General features: G+C 37.2%; 1 protein-coding gene across 1 annotated transcript in view; it reads left to right on the top strand.

The window, feature by feature from the left end:
• Positions 1-2,296: 2,296 nt before the first annotated feature.
• The window catches only part of NR5A2 (nuclear receptor subfamily 5, group A, member 2), a gene marked incomplete at both ends in the record, with an annotated part of 50,157 nt that continues 34,623 nt past the window's right edge, over positions 2,297-17,830 (top strand). The window contains one exon of the mRNA XM_008945093.1: positions 2,297-2,943. Within this exon, the coding sequence (XP_008943341.1) occupies positions 2,297-2,943 (647 nt within the window). The remainder of the gene's footprint in view (positions 2,944-17,830) is intronic.

Raw genomic sequence — 17,830 nt, 5'->3', positions numbered from 1 at the left:
TATATATATACATTCTTCTGTCAATAAGGCAGAACACAGAGAAACAGATAAAATAAGGTTTTTTTCTCATACTGACTTGCCTTTGGGATTAAGGAACCAAATAATCTCTAAATTTATGTCCTATATTTTTATGATGTTACACCTGAGATACTATTACAAATGAAAGAGAATAAGATGTTTTGAAGTACATGTTTTGACTTCGTTTCAATTTCTCATGTACAGAGAACAATGAAAAGTGTACAATACCCTTTGAGATAACTGAATGCAAAATTACCATCAACTTGAATTTGAGAATCATACACAGTTCATTCTAACTTGGATATAAAAAATATTAGAACTCAGATTTCACAGCAAACGACATTTCTGCTTGGCCAAGGACAAGCTCCTAAATTCCTTACTCTTACAATTGTGCTTGAAATGGCATTCACCCTAGATGCTTAACCAGGAAAAATCAGGCCAAGGAGGAAAACCATAAACCATTAAGGGACCCATAAAGCATAAGACCCAATCACCTGAGTTTGGCAAAGGAAAGCTGTCAATACAACTGAAGATAAACTGAAAAATCAGCCTCCTGCAGTTTGATGGATTCAATACTGTTCTATTTACACAGAAGACTGAGCTAACACTGTCACACTGCACTAAACGTCCTGAACGACTGGATGTGCTTCCAAATTCAAATCATACAATAACAGGACATTTGGAATCCTTTTCTCATTGTAGATGTTAAGAATAAGGATAAAATACATTTATCTACTCCTGGTTTTAACTCCTCTCAGTTGCTGACAACGGTGCAGGACTAAATTTTCTCTTCTGTGATTACATGCAGTTCAGCTTAATTTCTATAGGAGTTATATAAAAGCCATTATTAATTCAATTTGGCTCACAGTTTTTAATTGTAGAATACCTGGAAGGATACTATGTATACAGAGTTAAAGTTAATTACAATTGCCAGTATGGTGACTCAATTATTTCAATCATCTCCTGCATTTTGCTCAAAATCAACATTCAACAGCAATATTAGCCACAACATTTTTGCTACAAATTTAAGTAAAGTGTCTGTAGTTTTAAAGATACTCTAGAAAATGTGCCTTATCTTCCTCATCCATACATCCATATAACTTCTTTCTTTTTGTTTAGAAAACTGGAAGAACATGTGCTTCCACAATTGTAAATACTTGTGACATTTATATGTGTATTTCCCTGATAGAAATATATATAGCCTTAAACTCTAGTTCATAAATTACCATGGACCAAAAAAAAAATCATTAAACGTTAAAGTCCTTATGATAATGTACAGTATTATGCGTATCTAGGATTCATAATAAATTTTTAATGTTCTACTAATCCCTAAGATAAAAAGCTCAAGAACTTAACCTCCAGCAATCTCAGCAGTCTCAACATGTCACCAGGCTGTCAAAGGTTCCTCTTTCAATCTAATTGCCATTGGGCAAGGTGGGCTTGGTGAGAGCTCCTTGCTAGTCCATTACATATATACTACAGTGTCAGACGCTGCTGTGACAGAGACCACCAGTATGACTCCCAAGGCAGCTGTTGAGGTGGATTTGGTTTAATTATTTCTAATTCCAGAGATATTACAAAGCCAGAGCAGTGTCAATAGTTTCTGTTTCACTTCCACCTTCTGTGTGGAAGGCAGCAAGCTGACAGCTTTCTCTTTGCACATTCCAACTGCAGCTAAACATTTCTGTAGAGCTGTTCAGCTAACTAGAAAACTCTTAAAGTGTTACAACAACCTGAACAGAGTCATCAAAAGGAAATATTTCCTTTTTGCCAAGAAAAACTTATTCCCCTATGTGACTACTGAACATTTCACAATTTACGTTTCAGATGTTTTGCTGCGGTGGAGGGCAGTAATGGAATGATTATAATGAGACAATGTGGTCTGCTGGATACGTCTCAGACAAATTCTGGACATCAGCCCTTGTTTCTTAATGACATAGTAGCTTGACATAAACTCAAACATACATTGAGATCTCCACATGATCCTATAGCAGGTGTGACATTCCTGTAGCCAACCATTGTGTTTGTCCCTGTGTCCTAATCAATGTAAAAAGAAGTCCTTCAATGTTAGTAATATATGCATGTGATATTTAAATTATCAAAAAAAGACATGACATTTATTAAGTCAAAATAAATCTTTTTCTTTAGGAGTGAAAGTGCTACTTTGAGTTTGAAAAACAAAGAAGAGTTACATTTTTGCATTTCCTAGTGTATGTTTCATTAAAGAATGTTGACTCTGAGTTTTAATTATTGTTTACTTCCTCCTTTCCCCTGACAGCTGTGCGAGCTGACCGAATGCGTGGTGGCCGAAACAAATTTGGACCAATGTACAAGAGAGACAGGGCATTGAAGCAGCAGAAGAAAGCTCTTATCCGAGCAAACGGACTTAAACTGGAAGCCATGACTCAGGTGATCCAAGCAATGCCAACTGACCTGACAATATCCTCTGCAATCCAGAATATCCACTCTGCCTCCAAAGGCCTACCTCTGAACCACACTGCCTTGCCTCCTACAGACTATGACAGAAGTCCCTTTGTAACTTCTCCAATTAGCATGACAATGCCACCCCATGGCAGTTTGCAAGGTTACCAAACCTATGGCCACTTTCCAAGCCGTGCTATCAAGTCTGAGTACCCTGACCCGTACACCAGTTCACCAGAGTCAATAATGGGCTACTCATACATGGATAGTTATCAAACAAGTTCACCAGCAAGTATTCCACATCTGATATTGGAACTCCTGAAATGTGAGCCAGATGAGCCGCAAGTCCAAGCTAAGATCATGGCGTATTTGCAGCAAGAGCAAGCCAACAGAAGCAAACACGAGAAGCTCAACACATTTGGGCTTATGTGTAAAATGGCTGACCAAACCCTCTTCTCCATTGTTGAGTGGGCTAGGAGTAGCATCTTTTTTAGAGAACTTAAGGTAGGTAACAATCTTACATTATACTATCGTTCAGTCATAAAAAAAAATAGTTTGTTACAATGTTGTACTTCAAGCAAGAAAATATAGGTTGTGGGGTTTGTTTGTTTGTTTGTTTTGCTTTTTGTTTTCCCCACCGAGCATGTCATTCTTAATTTATTTGGCTTGAAGTAGGTAGAATATTGTGAGGAGCGACTTGTGGTTGTCTTCCACCTAATCCTGTTACAGCTCTAGCAAAGAGATTCAAGGTTCATTTGAGCTCTTCTGTACTTTACTATTGCAACTGTTAGTAACCTCCACAGGGCTTCACGGAAATTTTACTCCTTCCCTGTCAGTATTGCCTGTGCTCTGGCTTGTATTCAGAGATGTGAGCAAACTTGTTACACCATTCTATATGAATTTATTTCATCATTTTATTACCTCATTTAACGTAAGGGGGAATGTCATTTCTGTCCATCTCCATACACTTCACATACATAAGTCTGTATCTTGAGTATTCACTTTCTCACTGGGATATTATGTTGTGCATTCATGTGTGTGTAGTTAACCACAGTGACTGAATCCTAAGCAGGGTATACACAGAACAGAAAGCAAGGAAGAAGAAGATACCTTAGCGACTCTTTTTGGTTCTGATCATCACTGATACTTGGGGGATTCCTTTAATCTAGGCTGGCTACAATGACCTTTAGGCTCTTAATATTGTTGGAGCACTCAACAAATCCTCTTGCACAGCTTTCTGGTGGTGAGAAATTCCCCCGTTCACATTTCTTAGTCTCTTTGTTAATGAAATTGGGTGTCAGGTCTGAATCTTTAAGACAGAAATTTGGGATCAGATAACAGAGATAAACCACATATTTTAATCACTCTCTTGGTACAGAAATTAGCTATGAGATAAATGAAACTTCTGTCTCAAACAAACCTCAAGATGACAAACTCAAATTGCATCTGAATTTCCCTATTATATCTCTGCCTGCTACACAGAGAGGTTTTTGCCACAACTATTTCCTGCTGTTTTTTTTCTCCTTCTCTAGAGACTTTCAACACCCACCTGGGCACGTTCCTGTGCAGCCTGCTCTAGGCAAACTTGCTTTAGCAGGAGGGTTGGACTAGATCATCTCCAGAGGTCCCTTCTAACCCCTTCCATTCTCTGATTCTGTCAAATCTGTAAAGTTTTGTGACTAGCCATAATTTCTTGCTGACTGCTGTCAAACGAAGGGAAAATAATACAATATCCAAATACAACAATTACTGTAGAAGTTCACTGAAAATTGAATCTATATCAATGAAAAGCACAGAAAGGCCAGCCCATTAAGAAGCTGCAGTGAGGATGCTTGCCACTACAGTATTCCTGTCATAAGTATAAATGATGCAGGCATATGAAATAAAGCCCAATTCCAAGAAAAGCAAGCTGTATATGTTGCAAACACGACTCCAGTTTCACATCAATTTTTCATAAGAATGGTTGCAGAAACCATTAAAAACTCAGTCTACGTAGAGAGAAAGAAGGGATGAGGTTTACTCAGAGGGGGAAAAGAAAACGGATTAAAGAGGAAAAGACTGTCACATCTTTGCTATCTAAATTGTTGACAATTTTATAGCAAGCTATAAGCCATGTTAACCATTTTAAATTATTTAAAAATGAAAATTGCAAACATGCTGTATTTCCAATAAACTATGTCCTTAATATCAGGGACCCAGACCTTTCTAGCCATACACTGAAGATTACTTTAGTATGAAGTAACTGTGTTAAGAAAATCACTGAGACTTGGAGAACTAGACACTCTTCAGGGTAATGAATTTTTCATTTATGATCTACCTTAAAATTCCAGTTATGAATTAAGTGAGAATATGAAAAAATATTCAAGCAACTTTTTGTCCTTCCTGGCTTAATCAATAGACAGATTTTATAAGTATTCAACATGCTATACTGGGAATAGTTTTAGGGATGGTCTTCACCTCCAAGCTCAGCCTGGATGATACTCTTCAACCAACACGTTTACTAGTATGGACACAAAAGATGCAGAAATTTGTATCATGAAAATGCTGACCAAATTCTTCTGGCTCTACACGTATCTATACACTACCATGCATATACAGACTTCTGGAAATATATTCCAGAAATTCACTACATACAGCTTTTGGTCAGTGGACTGACCTTTCACTCATTTTTAGAAGGCACTGGATTCATCTTAGTATTTGTACCCTTTACCTGTTAGCAACTTAGAGTCCAGACAGTTTCATACCTTCTGGCATATCCACTTTTTTTTTTTTTTTTTTTTTCCCCCAACTGGACAGGATCAGCTAAACAGCACAGCATTCCAGAACGATAACAAAACACTTGGAAATCCATCAATTCCAATCAGTTAGGGATTACACACAATGCTAATTACTTTAAGTTTCTCGATTACGAAAAAAAAGTGAGGACCTCAAAACATGTTTAGATCAGACTCTAGACTGTTAACAGCACCAGGTAACACTGTCTCTCTTTGCAGCTAATAGGAGAGGAATACAAACAAATTCCAAACCTTTCCTGAACATAGCTCTATTCTATCTACCCATGGTTTCAGCTCATTCTGATCAAGGTAGTAAAAGCAGATATTTTAGATTCCTTCACAGAACATGAATACCTGTGTGAGAGGGAAAAAAAAAAAAAAAACAAAACAAAAAAACAGAAAACAAAGAACAAACAACAAAACACCTAAGGGTATGACAGAGATTTTAAACGCAGAAGGAAGGGAAGAGGCAATTTTGAAAAGATGCAACTAAATTTTCAGAGCAGTAATTTTATCTAAGCACAGCTAAGAATCTTGTATTTGCTTGAGAAGATATTTTCTTATTATTCCTGCTTGTCTAAACTTAACAACATAATTTGAGATGTCTTTCAGATGAAACAGGTGCATCAGCAGATCTTTGGGACTAAAACTTTAAATTACTCAACTAAACAGTAAAAAAGTATAAATGTGGTTTGAATTAAATTCATCATGATTTTGTCGTGATGCCTTGCACAACTGTGAGTTACTAAATAATGTTTGCAGTTCCTTACTGTATCCTTTCACTTAATTCTAAACTCAGTCTTACAGATTTATCTCTTCAATTAAAATAAAAAGGAGGAGGACATGATAAGAGAATATTGTCCGAGTCCATCAGTGGTTGAAGCCACATTTACCCTAAAGATAATAATAAAAGCCCACCAGTGAATTACCATTTAAGTTTTCTCTTTTTCTTTCCATTTGGCTAAAAATTTTATTTTTTTTTAAAGAGATATCAAATGATAACAAACATGGTTCAAAATTTTTTTCAAGAAGCTTTTATCAGCTTATGCCTATCACGGTCATCTCACTTGTTGCTCTATAAATTGTCAGCACCTCTTCTGAATGTGTTATGCAGGTAAAAGGTAAAAGGTATTGACTTGACAGAACTACCTAGGGTATACACTGCTTTTTACAGCATGCAACATGTATATCAATTTAACTATGTAATTTAAGGCTAATGCTCATACTTGCTAAGAAGCAGATCCTCCCATCTTCATGTTGAATATCAGAAATTAATGGAAATATTAATGAAGCAAACTAGTCAAGATTAGAATGTCAGAGAAAAGGCCAAAGCAGCCAGTTACAATCCAGTAAATTTTAATTTGACACCTGCTAAAATCTAAAAAAAACCCTATCTGTCTTGTGAAATAAGAATACTTTACTAATTACATCATAAATTCTGGGTTCTGACATAACGTATTACTTGTTTGTACATAGTGAGAGATGTTTCTGTATAGTTCTTCATACAGAGATGAAATAAGAATACAGAGATAACCTCCCAGTACACTCATGATGACACCAACAGTAATAGTAAAGAAGGCCTTTGCTATTGTGGAGTTCTTGAAAGCTCAGTAAATATAAAAGTAAGATATATATCCATCTTATCCTCAGCTAAGAAAACTCAGGAATTTCCCGGGGATGCTAGATTTGTAGCCAGCTGTCTTAGTCTGGTGAAAGGTCTTTGTACACAGTTAAGAAAAAAATATTGCAAGAGTTTCTAGAGGCCAAAGGTGACCTGGCCCCAACAAAGGATGCAGACAGTTCCACTGGACTGGTCTTTCCTCATCAGCCCACATCGTGGAAAATTCAGCAACCACTTCCATAGTTAGGTATTCCTGAACCCATAAAAGAAAGCAGTCTCTGCTTGGGGCAGGAAGAAAACAGGACCTGTACTGTGGAACAGTCCTCAGGATACCATCTCCTGGCTGAGGATCCAGAAATCAACTAAATGTTGATAGTACAAAAAAGGCACCAAACGACTTGTGACTCACACAAAATACTACCTTGACTTCTTTGGCTATTTTAGTGAGGATGTCATAGGTCAAAGTACTATATGAGCACAAACCCATTTAGTGAATGATTGCAGGAAGACCTGGTGTGCTTCATGTTAAAGAAGCTCATCCTACAACTATTCACTGAGGCTGCAAATTCAGGCTGCTCATTTATGTCAGACTGTATCGTTTCTGGGACAAATTTCTTGCTGCAATTATGAATTTAAACCCTGCTTACAGTAGCTGAACAGTTATTTGTTATTGAAACAAATCTAAATGAATATATTTTATATAGCAAAAATACAGTGGCCTTCAAAGAAACAATGTTTTAACTGCATATCTCAAAAGGACCCTATCCATAGTATTTCTACTGTACACAGTAACAGATATTTTGGCAGCTAATAAACTAACAGAGGCCTAGTTTTGTATTACATATTCTCCATAAGCACAACTATATTAGCAGGGTTTCAAATTATTTCTTAAAGCAGAGCAAACAGTGTGAATAGGATTAACAGAACTCTTGGAATTTCTTGATTTTTTCTGTAAAGTATATTTAGATAGATACAGTAATATAATAACCAATACATCAGCTTTACTTTAAAATTTAATGCTCTACTTAAGTATCAAGAAATGCATAGAAAATAAGGAACTATGATACAGAAATCCAATAATTAAATGGAATTAGCATAGAGTAGGAAACTTTTTTTTCCTTGAGAAAAAATGTCAGCAGTGGAATACCTCAAAAATTCTTTTTCAGGGTGATGAAAGTTTAATTTATTGTTAAGACTTAAGTAATCAAAGGTAATTTGATAACTTGAAGTGCTTTTGTACTTTGTAATATGCATTTACTAGGACAGGAAGTGTAACTAACGTAGTTGATGAAATAACACTTCTGTGATGTTCTTTCCATCAGAGAAGCTGCCAAACACTGAGGTCCAGGATTTCCCTTGATATCAGTAATTAGATTAGTTAATTTGTTGTTGTGTGTAGCTGTTGATTTTCAGTCTGGCTTAAGTGTACCTGGATCTGAAGTATTTCTCTAATATTTAAAAAAGCGTTAGGGAGAGGGAAAAGTATTTCTCCTACACAGTCGAATATTTATTTGCTCTAGAATCATTCACGTAACTTCACAAATAGTGAAATCATTGCTACAAAAAGAAGCCTCAGCAGATAAACCATGGTTTAATGAATCATGGGATTATACCCAACGCATAACTGAACCTCGTAGGGAAGCAACCTATTAGAAGCTAACTTCAATATCTTCTTCTGGCTCTCCTTGCAACAAAGGATGTGACTAAATGCTGTATTTCAGCACATGGGCATGTAATTTTGCACCTTTCGAAACAGTTTGTTCAATGCTAAACCTCTGGCACTTTTTCTAGAAAGATCACATTCTCCTGCACCCTTTCATGTTGAAGCTGAATACTGTAGTTTCACTCTGCCATACAGTGTTACCACCTCTGATAGCAGGGGATTGAGCTCACTCACACTGGATATAGTAATTTTTTCATCTAACACCCAATATTCAGCATCATGCTGAGATTAAGAGCCATGTAGTGTAGTTTGTATTGTTTTGTGTTGTTTTCCAAGTGCTGCCACTTCTACACTTGAGTGAATCTGCAGTCACCAGTTCGCTGTAGCAAGCTCACCAAGGTTCCCATGAATAGCCATGATGCAGTAACACTAATTTGTTACTTATTATTGGAGAAAATTTGAACAAGTAACAACTTCAAAAGCTGTCCAGCCCATCCTAGCACTAGTGACAAGCAGAGATACAGGCTGTAGTATGGGCATGAGGAATTGCATAGCTACAGCAACTTTAGCCACTTGGCCTGAAGCACACACTGCAGCCTTGATGGGAGAAAGAGCCACACTTGCATGGTCAATTGTGCTTTGAAGAAACAAACCAGAAGTTTAATATGACAGTTTAAATTTTTACTTCAAAGCCTAAGTTTCCAATTTAAGTTTGACAATTGTCAGCAGTGACAGTAGCAAGATTACTTGGATGCATTACCATACCTATCATGTTGCTGTAGGGCAACACGAAAAAAAATAGTGCTCTTTAGGTCTTGTATGCTGTGAATAGTCCAAAATGATATTAAAGTGAATTCTGACAGTGACTGCTGTATTGGCTAAGAAACTGAACAGTTTCAGCCATGTTAACATAACCTATTGTATTTCCAGACCACTATTTTTAACTGTTGTTTTCTGCTGTGAAGATTTGCTCTTTTTGCCAAATGATGGAAAAAGCTTTGCACGTTAAAAATTAAACAGTTTGAGTCTTTTGGCAAATCGTAGCTGTTTCCTGGTTTTGCTTAAGAAGTCACAGTTCTGTTGGAAGAGTGACAGATCTTCACTTACAAAGAACTCTTCAACAAAAAAAAAAAAAAAAAAAAAAAAAAAAAAAAAAAAAAAAACCCCCAAAAAAAAAAAAAAAAAAAAAAACAAACCCCAAACAACAACAAAAAAAAAGCAAACGCCATTTCACCACCAGCAAATTATGATATTTCTTAAAACCAGGCAGTAAATCTTACTGTGGGAAGAGAACTTACTTCATTCAGCAGATCCAGAGTTTTCGTACAATATCTGTATCACTGAGATTCACCACTTGGGTATGATACCTTTGTGTTATTGGTGTTATATGGGATGGTTCTCAGTTACAGGAGAAGTTTGCCTCTACAAATGTAACAAGGCTGTTCAGATTTCAGGCTGTCCTGTTAACTTGTAGCCTTTAGGATCACTTACAATAAAGGCTTCCTATTCCTGCTGAAGCCCTATAATATAAATGGATGCTATTTCACACTTTCATAGGGCTAAAAAATGCTGACAAATTACAAAAAAAAAAAGCAAAGGAAAGTGTGATTTATGAAGAAAGATTAAGAGATCTGAATATTTATTGCTTGATAAAGCAATAAATACAACCATATGGCAGCCTTGTAGAAGCACAATATCTGAATAAAACAAAGATTGGAGACTGAGGAACTCTGTACTACATGTAGTAGCACCAATAAGATGTTTTCCACAACATTCAGTCATCAGACTTGTTGGGGAAAAGGCCTAAAGCTGAGAGTTTTCAAATCATGCTGTAAATCATAAGATTACTCAGAACAAGTCAGACACACTATACAGCTACATAAGCATAGAAAAATACTACAGGATTTAGGTCTTTTCCATTTCTGATTTTAAAATTATTATAAAATGGAGTTTCAAATAAAGCCAGTAAAATCAAGAGGCAGACTGCAGTTAAACATCAGTCTGGTATCGCTCTACTTCATACTTTAGCCAGGATGCATTAACAAGTAGATCATCAGACTTCTGAAATGCAACAACTCGTCTATTGCCAGGGAACCATGTCCTTTTATGCTAGCCAAAAATTTAGCCATAAATTTAACTTTTTTTTTTTTTTTTTTTTTGTCATACATCAAAGCTGTCATAATGTGCTCTATTTCATAGCCTCAAGTTACAAGACTACTTCTAAAAGAAACCAAAGAAAACTTTCACATTCTGGAAACAAAATTCATTTGCTTATTTCCCCCCCCTTCCATAAGGCAATACACAAAAATCTCTACCTCAAGAAAGGGTGAATTTTAGTACCAGGGGAAATAATATTTCAAAAGTTAGCTGAAACCTGAGTGCGATTTGAAAAACAGCCAAATGAATGATAAACATCTAAGTGCCATTACATCCAATGTGAGGGCAGGGACAATGTCCAAAATCTGGTGCTCTGTTAAGTGAGTGCAGTACAGATCTGTTAGTAAAGTGACATGTAAAGTCACTGATCACTTAACATTTGCTCTTCACACGTCCCAGACACCGGCAGGCACTCTGAGCCCCGGCTGTGCGGCTGGGTGAGGTGTGTGCCCTGGGCTCCAGATGCCTACAGCCTGTCTGGGAGCCGGGCCGAGTGGCTCTAGCTCCTGGCTGCTGTTAGCAGTGGGCTGCACTGGGCAGCTCTGCCCCTTGCCAGTCCTGCTAGGAAACGCTGCTTGTGTGTAAACTAGAGACAGGTACTCAGGATGGCAGCTACCTGGGAAGGAGAAAGGCCCTCTGCTGAAAAGTGCACTGCCAGTTAGTCTTGCACTTTGCTTTAACATTTCCCCAAATCCGTCTGCTTTCATTAGCGCTGAAAGATGCACACCAGATTTTTCCCTAAAATGTTCTTTATTTGCTGTTTTGAAAGTGAGTGAAAGTTGTTGCTATTGGCATCACTACAGGCACATTTGTAAAGCAAGTACAGAAGAAATAAGAGAGCAGATTTAAGAAGGAATTAAGGAAAACTAAGAAAGAGAAAAAATACAGTGCTGGTGGGAAAATGAAGCTATAATTTTAGGTGGACATCCTCAATGTCTTTTTTCCACTTCTGTAATTGGTAGAAGTTCAGTTATAGGTGGTTATGTAACAATCAGGGCAGTCTGGGCAAAAAAATATTTAACACTATTTCTTGGAAACACTCCAGTCATTAAAACAACCATTACAGAAAAAAAAAATAAAAAAAATTTTAAAAAAAGGGGGGGGGGACAAATTAATAAAATGAGATACCAAAAAATCATATTGTGATGAAAAAAAGAAATTTCATTTTGTCTAATTCTGGAATCATCTGTCATACCCATCACTTGGAGAAGGAAAGAAACCCAAGTCTGTTTTCAGAATGCTTTTTACATCTAAATACAGCTCTTGCATTTGTTGAAAGAAAAGTTACTTTGATATTTATTGTTAAATAAAATCTTGGATCGAGTAAACTTAATTTAAACTATTAGTTAGGGCAACAATAAACACAGGAAATATACATGAATAAAGTGTTCTAAAAGTCAGGCAACTCTTTTAAGCCTATAAATATCACCTAAGCAAGGCCTCTATAATTAGCAAAGGGTGAACAAAAGAAGACATCCAGAAATAGATGGGGAGGGGGGAGGTTGGGAGGGTGAAATGTCTTGGTTAACCTTATTCAAGTGTTCTTTCCATAGCATAGGAAATGGTTCCAGCTAGCTCATGAGTTCTGTTGGTATTAACTGATTTTTAAAAGGACATTTCCAGGTTGTCTGTATGCCAAGGAAATTCTTTTACTGGCATGTTTGCTAAATACAGGAAACATCACCCTGACTAAGTGACACTGGATGTGACGAAGAATTGTATCTTTGTTCTGGTGTTACAGTCAGGACCGTTTGCTTCATCTGGATACCTTTTGGTATTTATTGGGGAATACTTACTGCAACCTCACAATTAGTCCTGAGTAATGAGCAAACACAGTGACTGGTGGTGCTGTGTCATAATCCCTCACCACTTGAGAGGCAGCTTTCTGCAGCCTGTGTGCACCAGTTTTTTATTTAGTCTGAGGGCTAATCCAGCCCTTAGAGACAGGGCTATCTGGCCATCCCCTAGTCTACTTCATCCCTCTTCAAGGTACGGGGAGAAAAGAAGTTCCCAGAGTGCTGGGAACCATCATCGTCTCCCTGCTATGGCCAGAATTCCCTGTACAAGAAGATAAATGTGTGCCTACAAGCGCTTACTCTCCTAAGTAAAGAGCTGGATAAGCCAATCTCGCATGTGGTGATTTTCAGTATAAGCCAGGTTGTTCTTACAGGCCCAGTCTTGGACTGCTTTTCAGAAGAAAACTTCACTGGAGCCAATGAAAATTTTAGCCAAATAAGAACTGCAAGTTAAGATCTTGAATACTCTATTTCCAGTTTCACTGACAGCATCTGCCAATTTCCTGTTTTCTTCTGTAAAGCTGTCTGTGTCAAGTTTTTAAGTTTCATTTGCTATGTTATTTCTAAATGCCCTTTTTATTATTAATTTTCTTTAATTTTCGTTTCTCTTTCTTGGGAATAGTGTTAGCATCACAGCCACTACATAGGAGGCAGTAACTGGAGTTATTTGTGACTCTGGGCTCCACTGACCTATCCCACAGAGATCTTCAACAACAATCAGTGTACCTCAGTGCCACCCCTTAAACTCTTCGTGCACCCTTTTAAGAAAAGGTGGAAATCTTTGAGAAAAAGGTTCCAGGAAGGTGGGTTGGACAGGCCGGCATTCTCCTCTCCATCTTGCTACTCCTGGAATTCAGTAAAAATCACAACAAAACCACAAAGATAGTTAATCCAAACGAATAACTTTCCTTCAGGTAACAGCAAATATGTAGGGAGTATAATAGATGACAATTGCCTGAAGTCTCTGGTTCTGCTCCCGTTTGTCAGTGCAGTAGTTTGTAGGGCATAACTACCCTGAGAGTAGAGAGAATTGTGGGAGATGGTAGGGAGGTAGTAGACAGGCTGCTGGGAGGCAGGAGACTAAAGTAGGTAGTGGTGCAAGTCATCTAGTGCACAAGTGGAAGGCAAGACTAATGTGTAGCTCATACCCAGGTCACCACAGTGCAAAATAGTTGCAAAATAACATTTAAAAACTCTTTCTGATGCAGGACTTGGAAAACAACAGTCCTTGTTTATAATAATAGAATGAATAAACAACAAGAATATTAACAACAGCAACAACTTTAAGTAGAAATAAACACATGGCTATTACTTTGTTTTGGACCTGTTATTCACAAGAGAGGTTCTCATTCTGCAAGCATGGTCAAGGACTATGCTGCCTCCTGACTAAGAATGAACTTTCAGGGGGAGTGTTCCCAGTATGAAGGGTTACACCTCAAAGCCAGTGTTTAGTTGGCTAGCTCATTTGGTAATGTTGAACAACATATATTTTTAATTTGTATGCTTCTCCTTTAAGACATATCCTTCTCTTGATTTCAGTGGGAACTCCATATGGTTTGCCTTTGATTCCCCTGCATGCTGGCAACTCTAATTAGTGTTAATAAGAGTTTCTTCCCTCTTTCTCTGCAAAAGAAGATAGTTTAAAGTAGTTTATACCAGCACTGGCTGGTGTATTTACAGATTAGGAGCTTTGATAAAGCTAGGGCTTTATCAGATTGGTGCCTATCAAGAACGTATGTTCATTTCTTCTCTGCCCCTGCCAAAGCAGAGCTTTACCTTTTTCTCCTGGCTGAATAACATATGGTGGCATAACTGCAAGAAAAAAATGACATTGATCATTCTAACAAACTCCCCTCAATTTTGGAAAGATTGCTTAGTACTGTCTTTGGGTTTTTTTACCAGCAATAATTTTATTTGGTTTAACACAGCCTTTCTCTATAAGTTGCTCTCATAGTAATTTGGTGCGATAAATATGAGTTAGAAAAGATGAGTTCTTTATTTGAGACTAACATTCTCCTGGCTAGATCATGCAACCTATACTAAACCTCAGCCTGCTCTACTCTGTAGAATCTGCTGTGGATTTCAGAGATATTTTTTAACATAGGGACACAACACTACTGATTGAGTGAGACTGGGAGAATCTGGTCCTTTTTTTTTTGCAGTGCCACTAGTTTTATTAAAAATAGAGAACACCTTTTCCCAAACCCTCACCATCAAATTTTGCATCATGAAAACAGAAATACTATTCCATTTTGAGATTTTAATCTCAGAATTGCATGTCCACATGTACTGACAAGCACAAAGAACAGGAGCCACTCTTCTCCTCCTTCATTAGAACCATCACATGTGGCTTTCTGTGCTAACATAACCCTCTTTCCAATATTTCAAAAGACACAGAACTTCCCAGCATGATGATAAAGTTTTCCTGTGTTCCAATAATAAAAGTTGAACGTACCAGTAATTTCCAGTTCCTCTGTGGTCGGGCGGCCTGTGAAGACTAAATCAAAAGTACCCAACCTGCAGTATCAGTGTGGGAGTCGGAAACAGATGTTCACCGGACAATACAATTTGTTGTCACTGTCGATACTATATGGCACTTTTCCCAACAGAAATTGTCTGTAGCTGGAAAAGAATGTAAGGAATGATTCATGCCCCAAATTATTATTAGCATTTTTAAATGTTAAATACTCCTTGTTTTCTTTGGTTTTGAATGACTGAATCAGGGATGCACAGGCATTCAAAAATACAATTAGCTGGACTTGTAGCATCCATGTAGTATGTCAACCAATTAATTTAAGGCTTTTTCCTCAAGACAAGACATTATGTTGTATTAAAACCAACAAGAGTCAAATTCTTTTCATTACAATCAGGGTGCTGTAACATCAGTCTTACAAAATATTTGATGCTCATTAGCTATTTACACAAAGAGCCCATGGTGGGAGCTAAATGGGACAAATAATTTCATGTGTATCTAAGTGTGCATTTATAAAGATCATAATTTATTATAGTCATACAAGAGTATTTTTATACGTATAATAACATTTCTAAGTAGTTTCTTTATGTCTTGGAAATTCTAATCGGCCATTTGGGCATTCAAAACTGATCAAACACTCAGATGAACAAAATCCTCTATTACAGTAGCATATGATGCCTGGCCTTGATTTCCAAATTTCATGAATATTACAAAAGCAGATGCACTAGATCATGCTTACTGTAAAAGGGAATGGATTGGGATAGGTACTCTTAATTTTTTTTTTTTTTTTTCAGGGATGCATCAAATATGTATTTTTTTTAAATGGATGCACAAAGCCTAAGTGAAATCAGGCCTAAATACAAATTAATGTATTCAGTACAAGTGTCAAAGAGAATTAAAGACCTGATTGCCAGAACTCTTGGATAAATAACCTATATTTTACATTAAAAAGTAACACACTAGATATTCTCAAAAATCAAGACATCTGGGATCTGAATTGGAGTTCAGTGAAACCAGTGACAAAACTCACATGTCACTGCTGACTGCTGTATCTCCAGCACGCTTTCTTCAGAGATGTTAAAGAGAGGAAAATGTGTGTAATCACAGGGTCCAAAAAACAGTAAAAGATTTCATCACTGTAAAATCAAACAACTGTCTTATTTTTATAAAGGCGCATGGTAACACTTCATGATAATGTTTTTGTAATATTAATTTTGCATTTACTGTGTTTACTGTTGCAGTGTTCTGCAACAGAGACATTTAATGCTCTACATCAGGCTTCAGTCTGTGGGAAACATGAAATGATTTTCAGCTGCTCATTTCTTTACAACTGCTGAATGATTTAGCCTCAAGCCCTGTCCATAGTTCAACTTTTTAAAATGCTTTTAGATTTAGTGAATTTAAATATATTTCCATAGCAGAACACTACCCCTTCAAATGATTTTGGGTAAGAGCTTGAACTATGTGCAAAATTTGATAAGAGAGAATGAAATAGCTGATGAGATAATGTTTAGCACACTTGTAAGCAATGTGCTGAATTTTTTTGTGTGCGTGTCTGTCTGTGTATTTTTGTATACATTCATGGGTTAAACTAAGTTTTTCATCAACTAGGTGGTGGCAAGTGCCAAAGTGATTTAGGATTAGAATGAGATTTAGGTTAATCTAGCTGCAGTTGTATTTCTCACTTCATCATCATGCCGGGATACTGTGACAGTTGTCGGGTTTTTTTAATTTATGAAATAGACAAAATTAAATGTCCATACCAGACATATCGTTACGTTATGGGAAATGAAAGAGGAACATTGCATTAGGCCTTAATCTTTTGCCTGCACTCAGCAGAGAAGTCCTGAATGTACAAAACAGCTGGGAAACTTCTTTATGTAGCACACAGCTTGAAAAATGAATTCAAGATTTTTTTAAAAATCAATTCTATTAGGCTTTATTTTAAGTGACTCTTATTCTGGTTCTATAGTATATCTCTTTGTAAAATCTGAATCCATACAGATGTGTGTTATCTGGGCACATTACATAATTTTTATTACTAACTCTACTCTCCTTTTAACCATCATGACTGTTGAATCCAAATACACGTTTTAGACTTTGAAGACTTGTCATTGCAATACCAGAAATAGCATATGCTCATACAAAGTTTTAGTATTACTTAGCATTTTAAAAACTACTGAATTAAAATACACCCTGCTGCAAAAGAGACTATGATGACTATTCAATGATTCTGCTTCTTATGTGCTAATTTTTATCTGCTGAATGACATCTTGCTGTCTCTCCTGGTCAATTTAATTATCTTTTTTGAAAAAGAGAGCCTTCAGGAGGAGGCAAATTTTGATGTTCAGGTTATAGGAAAGACTTCCGAAGAGACAAGAGAAAAAAAGGTTACTGAAATCAGCAGGAGCGCAGCCCACTCACTAGCAAGCAGAGCAAGCAGCATTCGGAGGACAGGAAACCCTCGGCCACCGCGTAGCGGGGCTGTGTACACCAGACTTAGTTAGACTGCTCTGAATCTCATCTTTTGATCTCGGGCGATATTTTTCTCTGTTATGTCACAGAGGTCACCTGGCTCATGTGTGACAAACTGCCTGCATAAGTCACAGTGCCAGTGGCAGAGATTTGTAACCATGTCCCTGGTCCATTGCCTTTGAATTATTTCGCAGGCCCTCTGCTTTACATTTACACTCTGTCGGAAGATGAACAGGGGAAGGGAGTAAAATCAAGGGCAGGGTCTCATCCTGAAGGACAAGGGGAAACAGGTGGAAGGTTAATGGCCCTGGAGCGTATCCACAAGCCTCTCAGGCTTGATATATGGGCCTCAGGCCTAAAACGGGCATTGGCTTTCAAAGATATATTATTTCATTTGAGGAGAGACATTCTGGAGTTCCTGCATTTGTCTGC

This window comes from Merops nubicus, unplaced genomic scaffold, assembly GCF_000691845.1.
Source record: "Merops nubicus isolate BGI_N331 unplaced genomic scaffold, ASM69184v1 scaffold5358, whole genome shotgun sequence".
NCBI lineage: Eukaryota > Metazoa > Chordata > Aves > Coraciiformes > Meropidae > Merops > Merops nubicus.
This window is presented reverse-complemented; position numbering and strand designations above follow the sequence as displayed.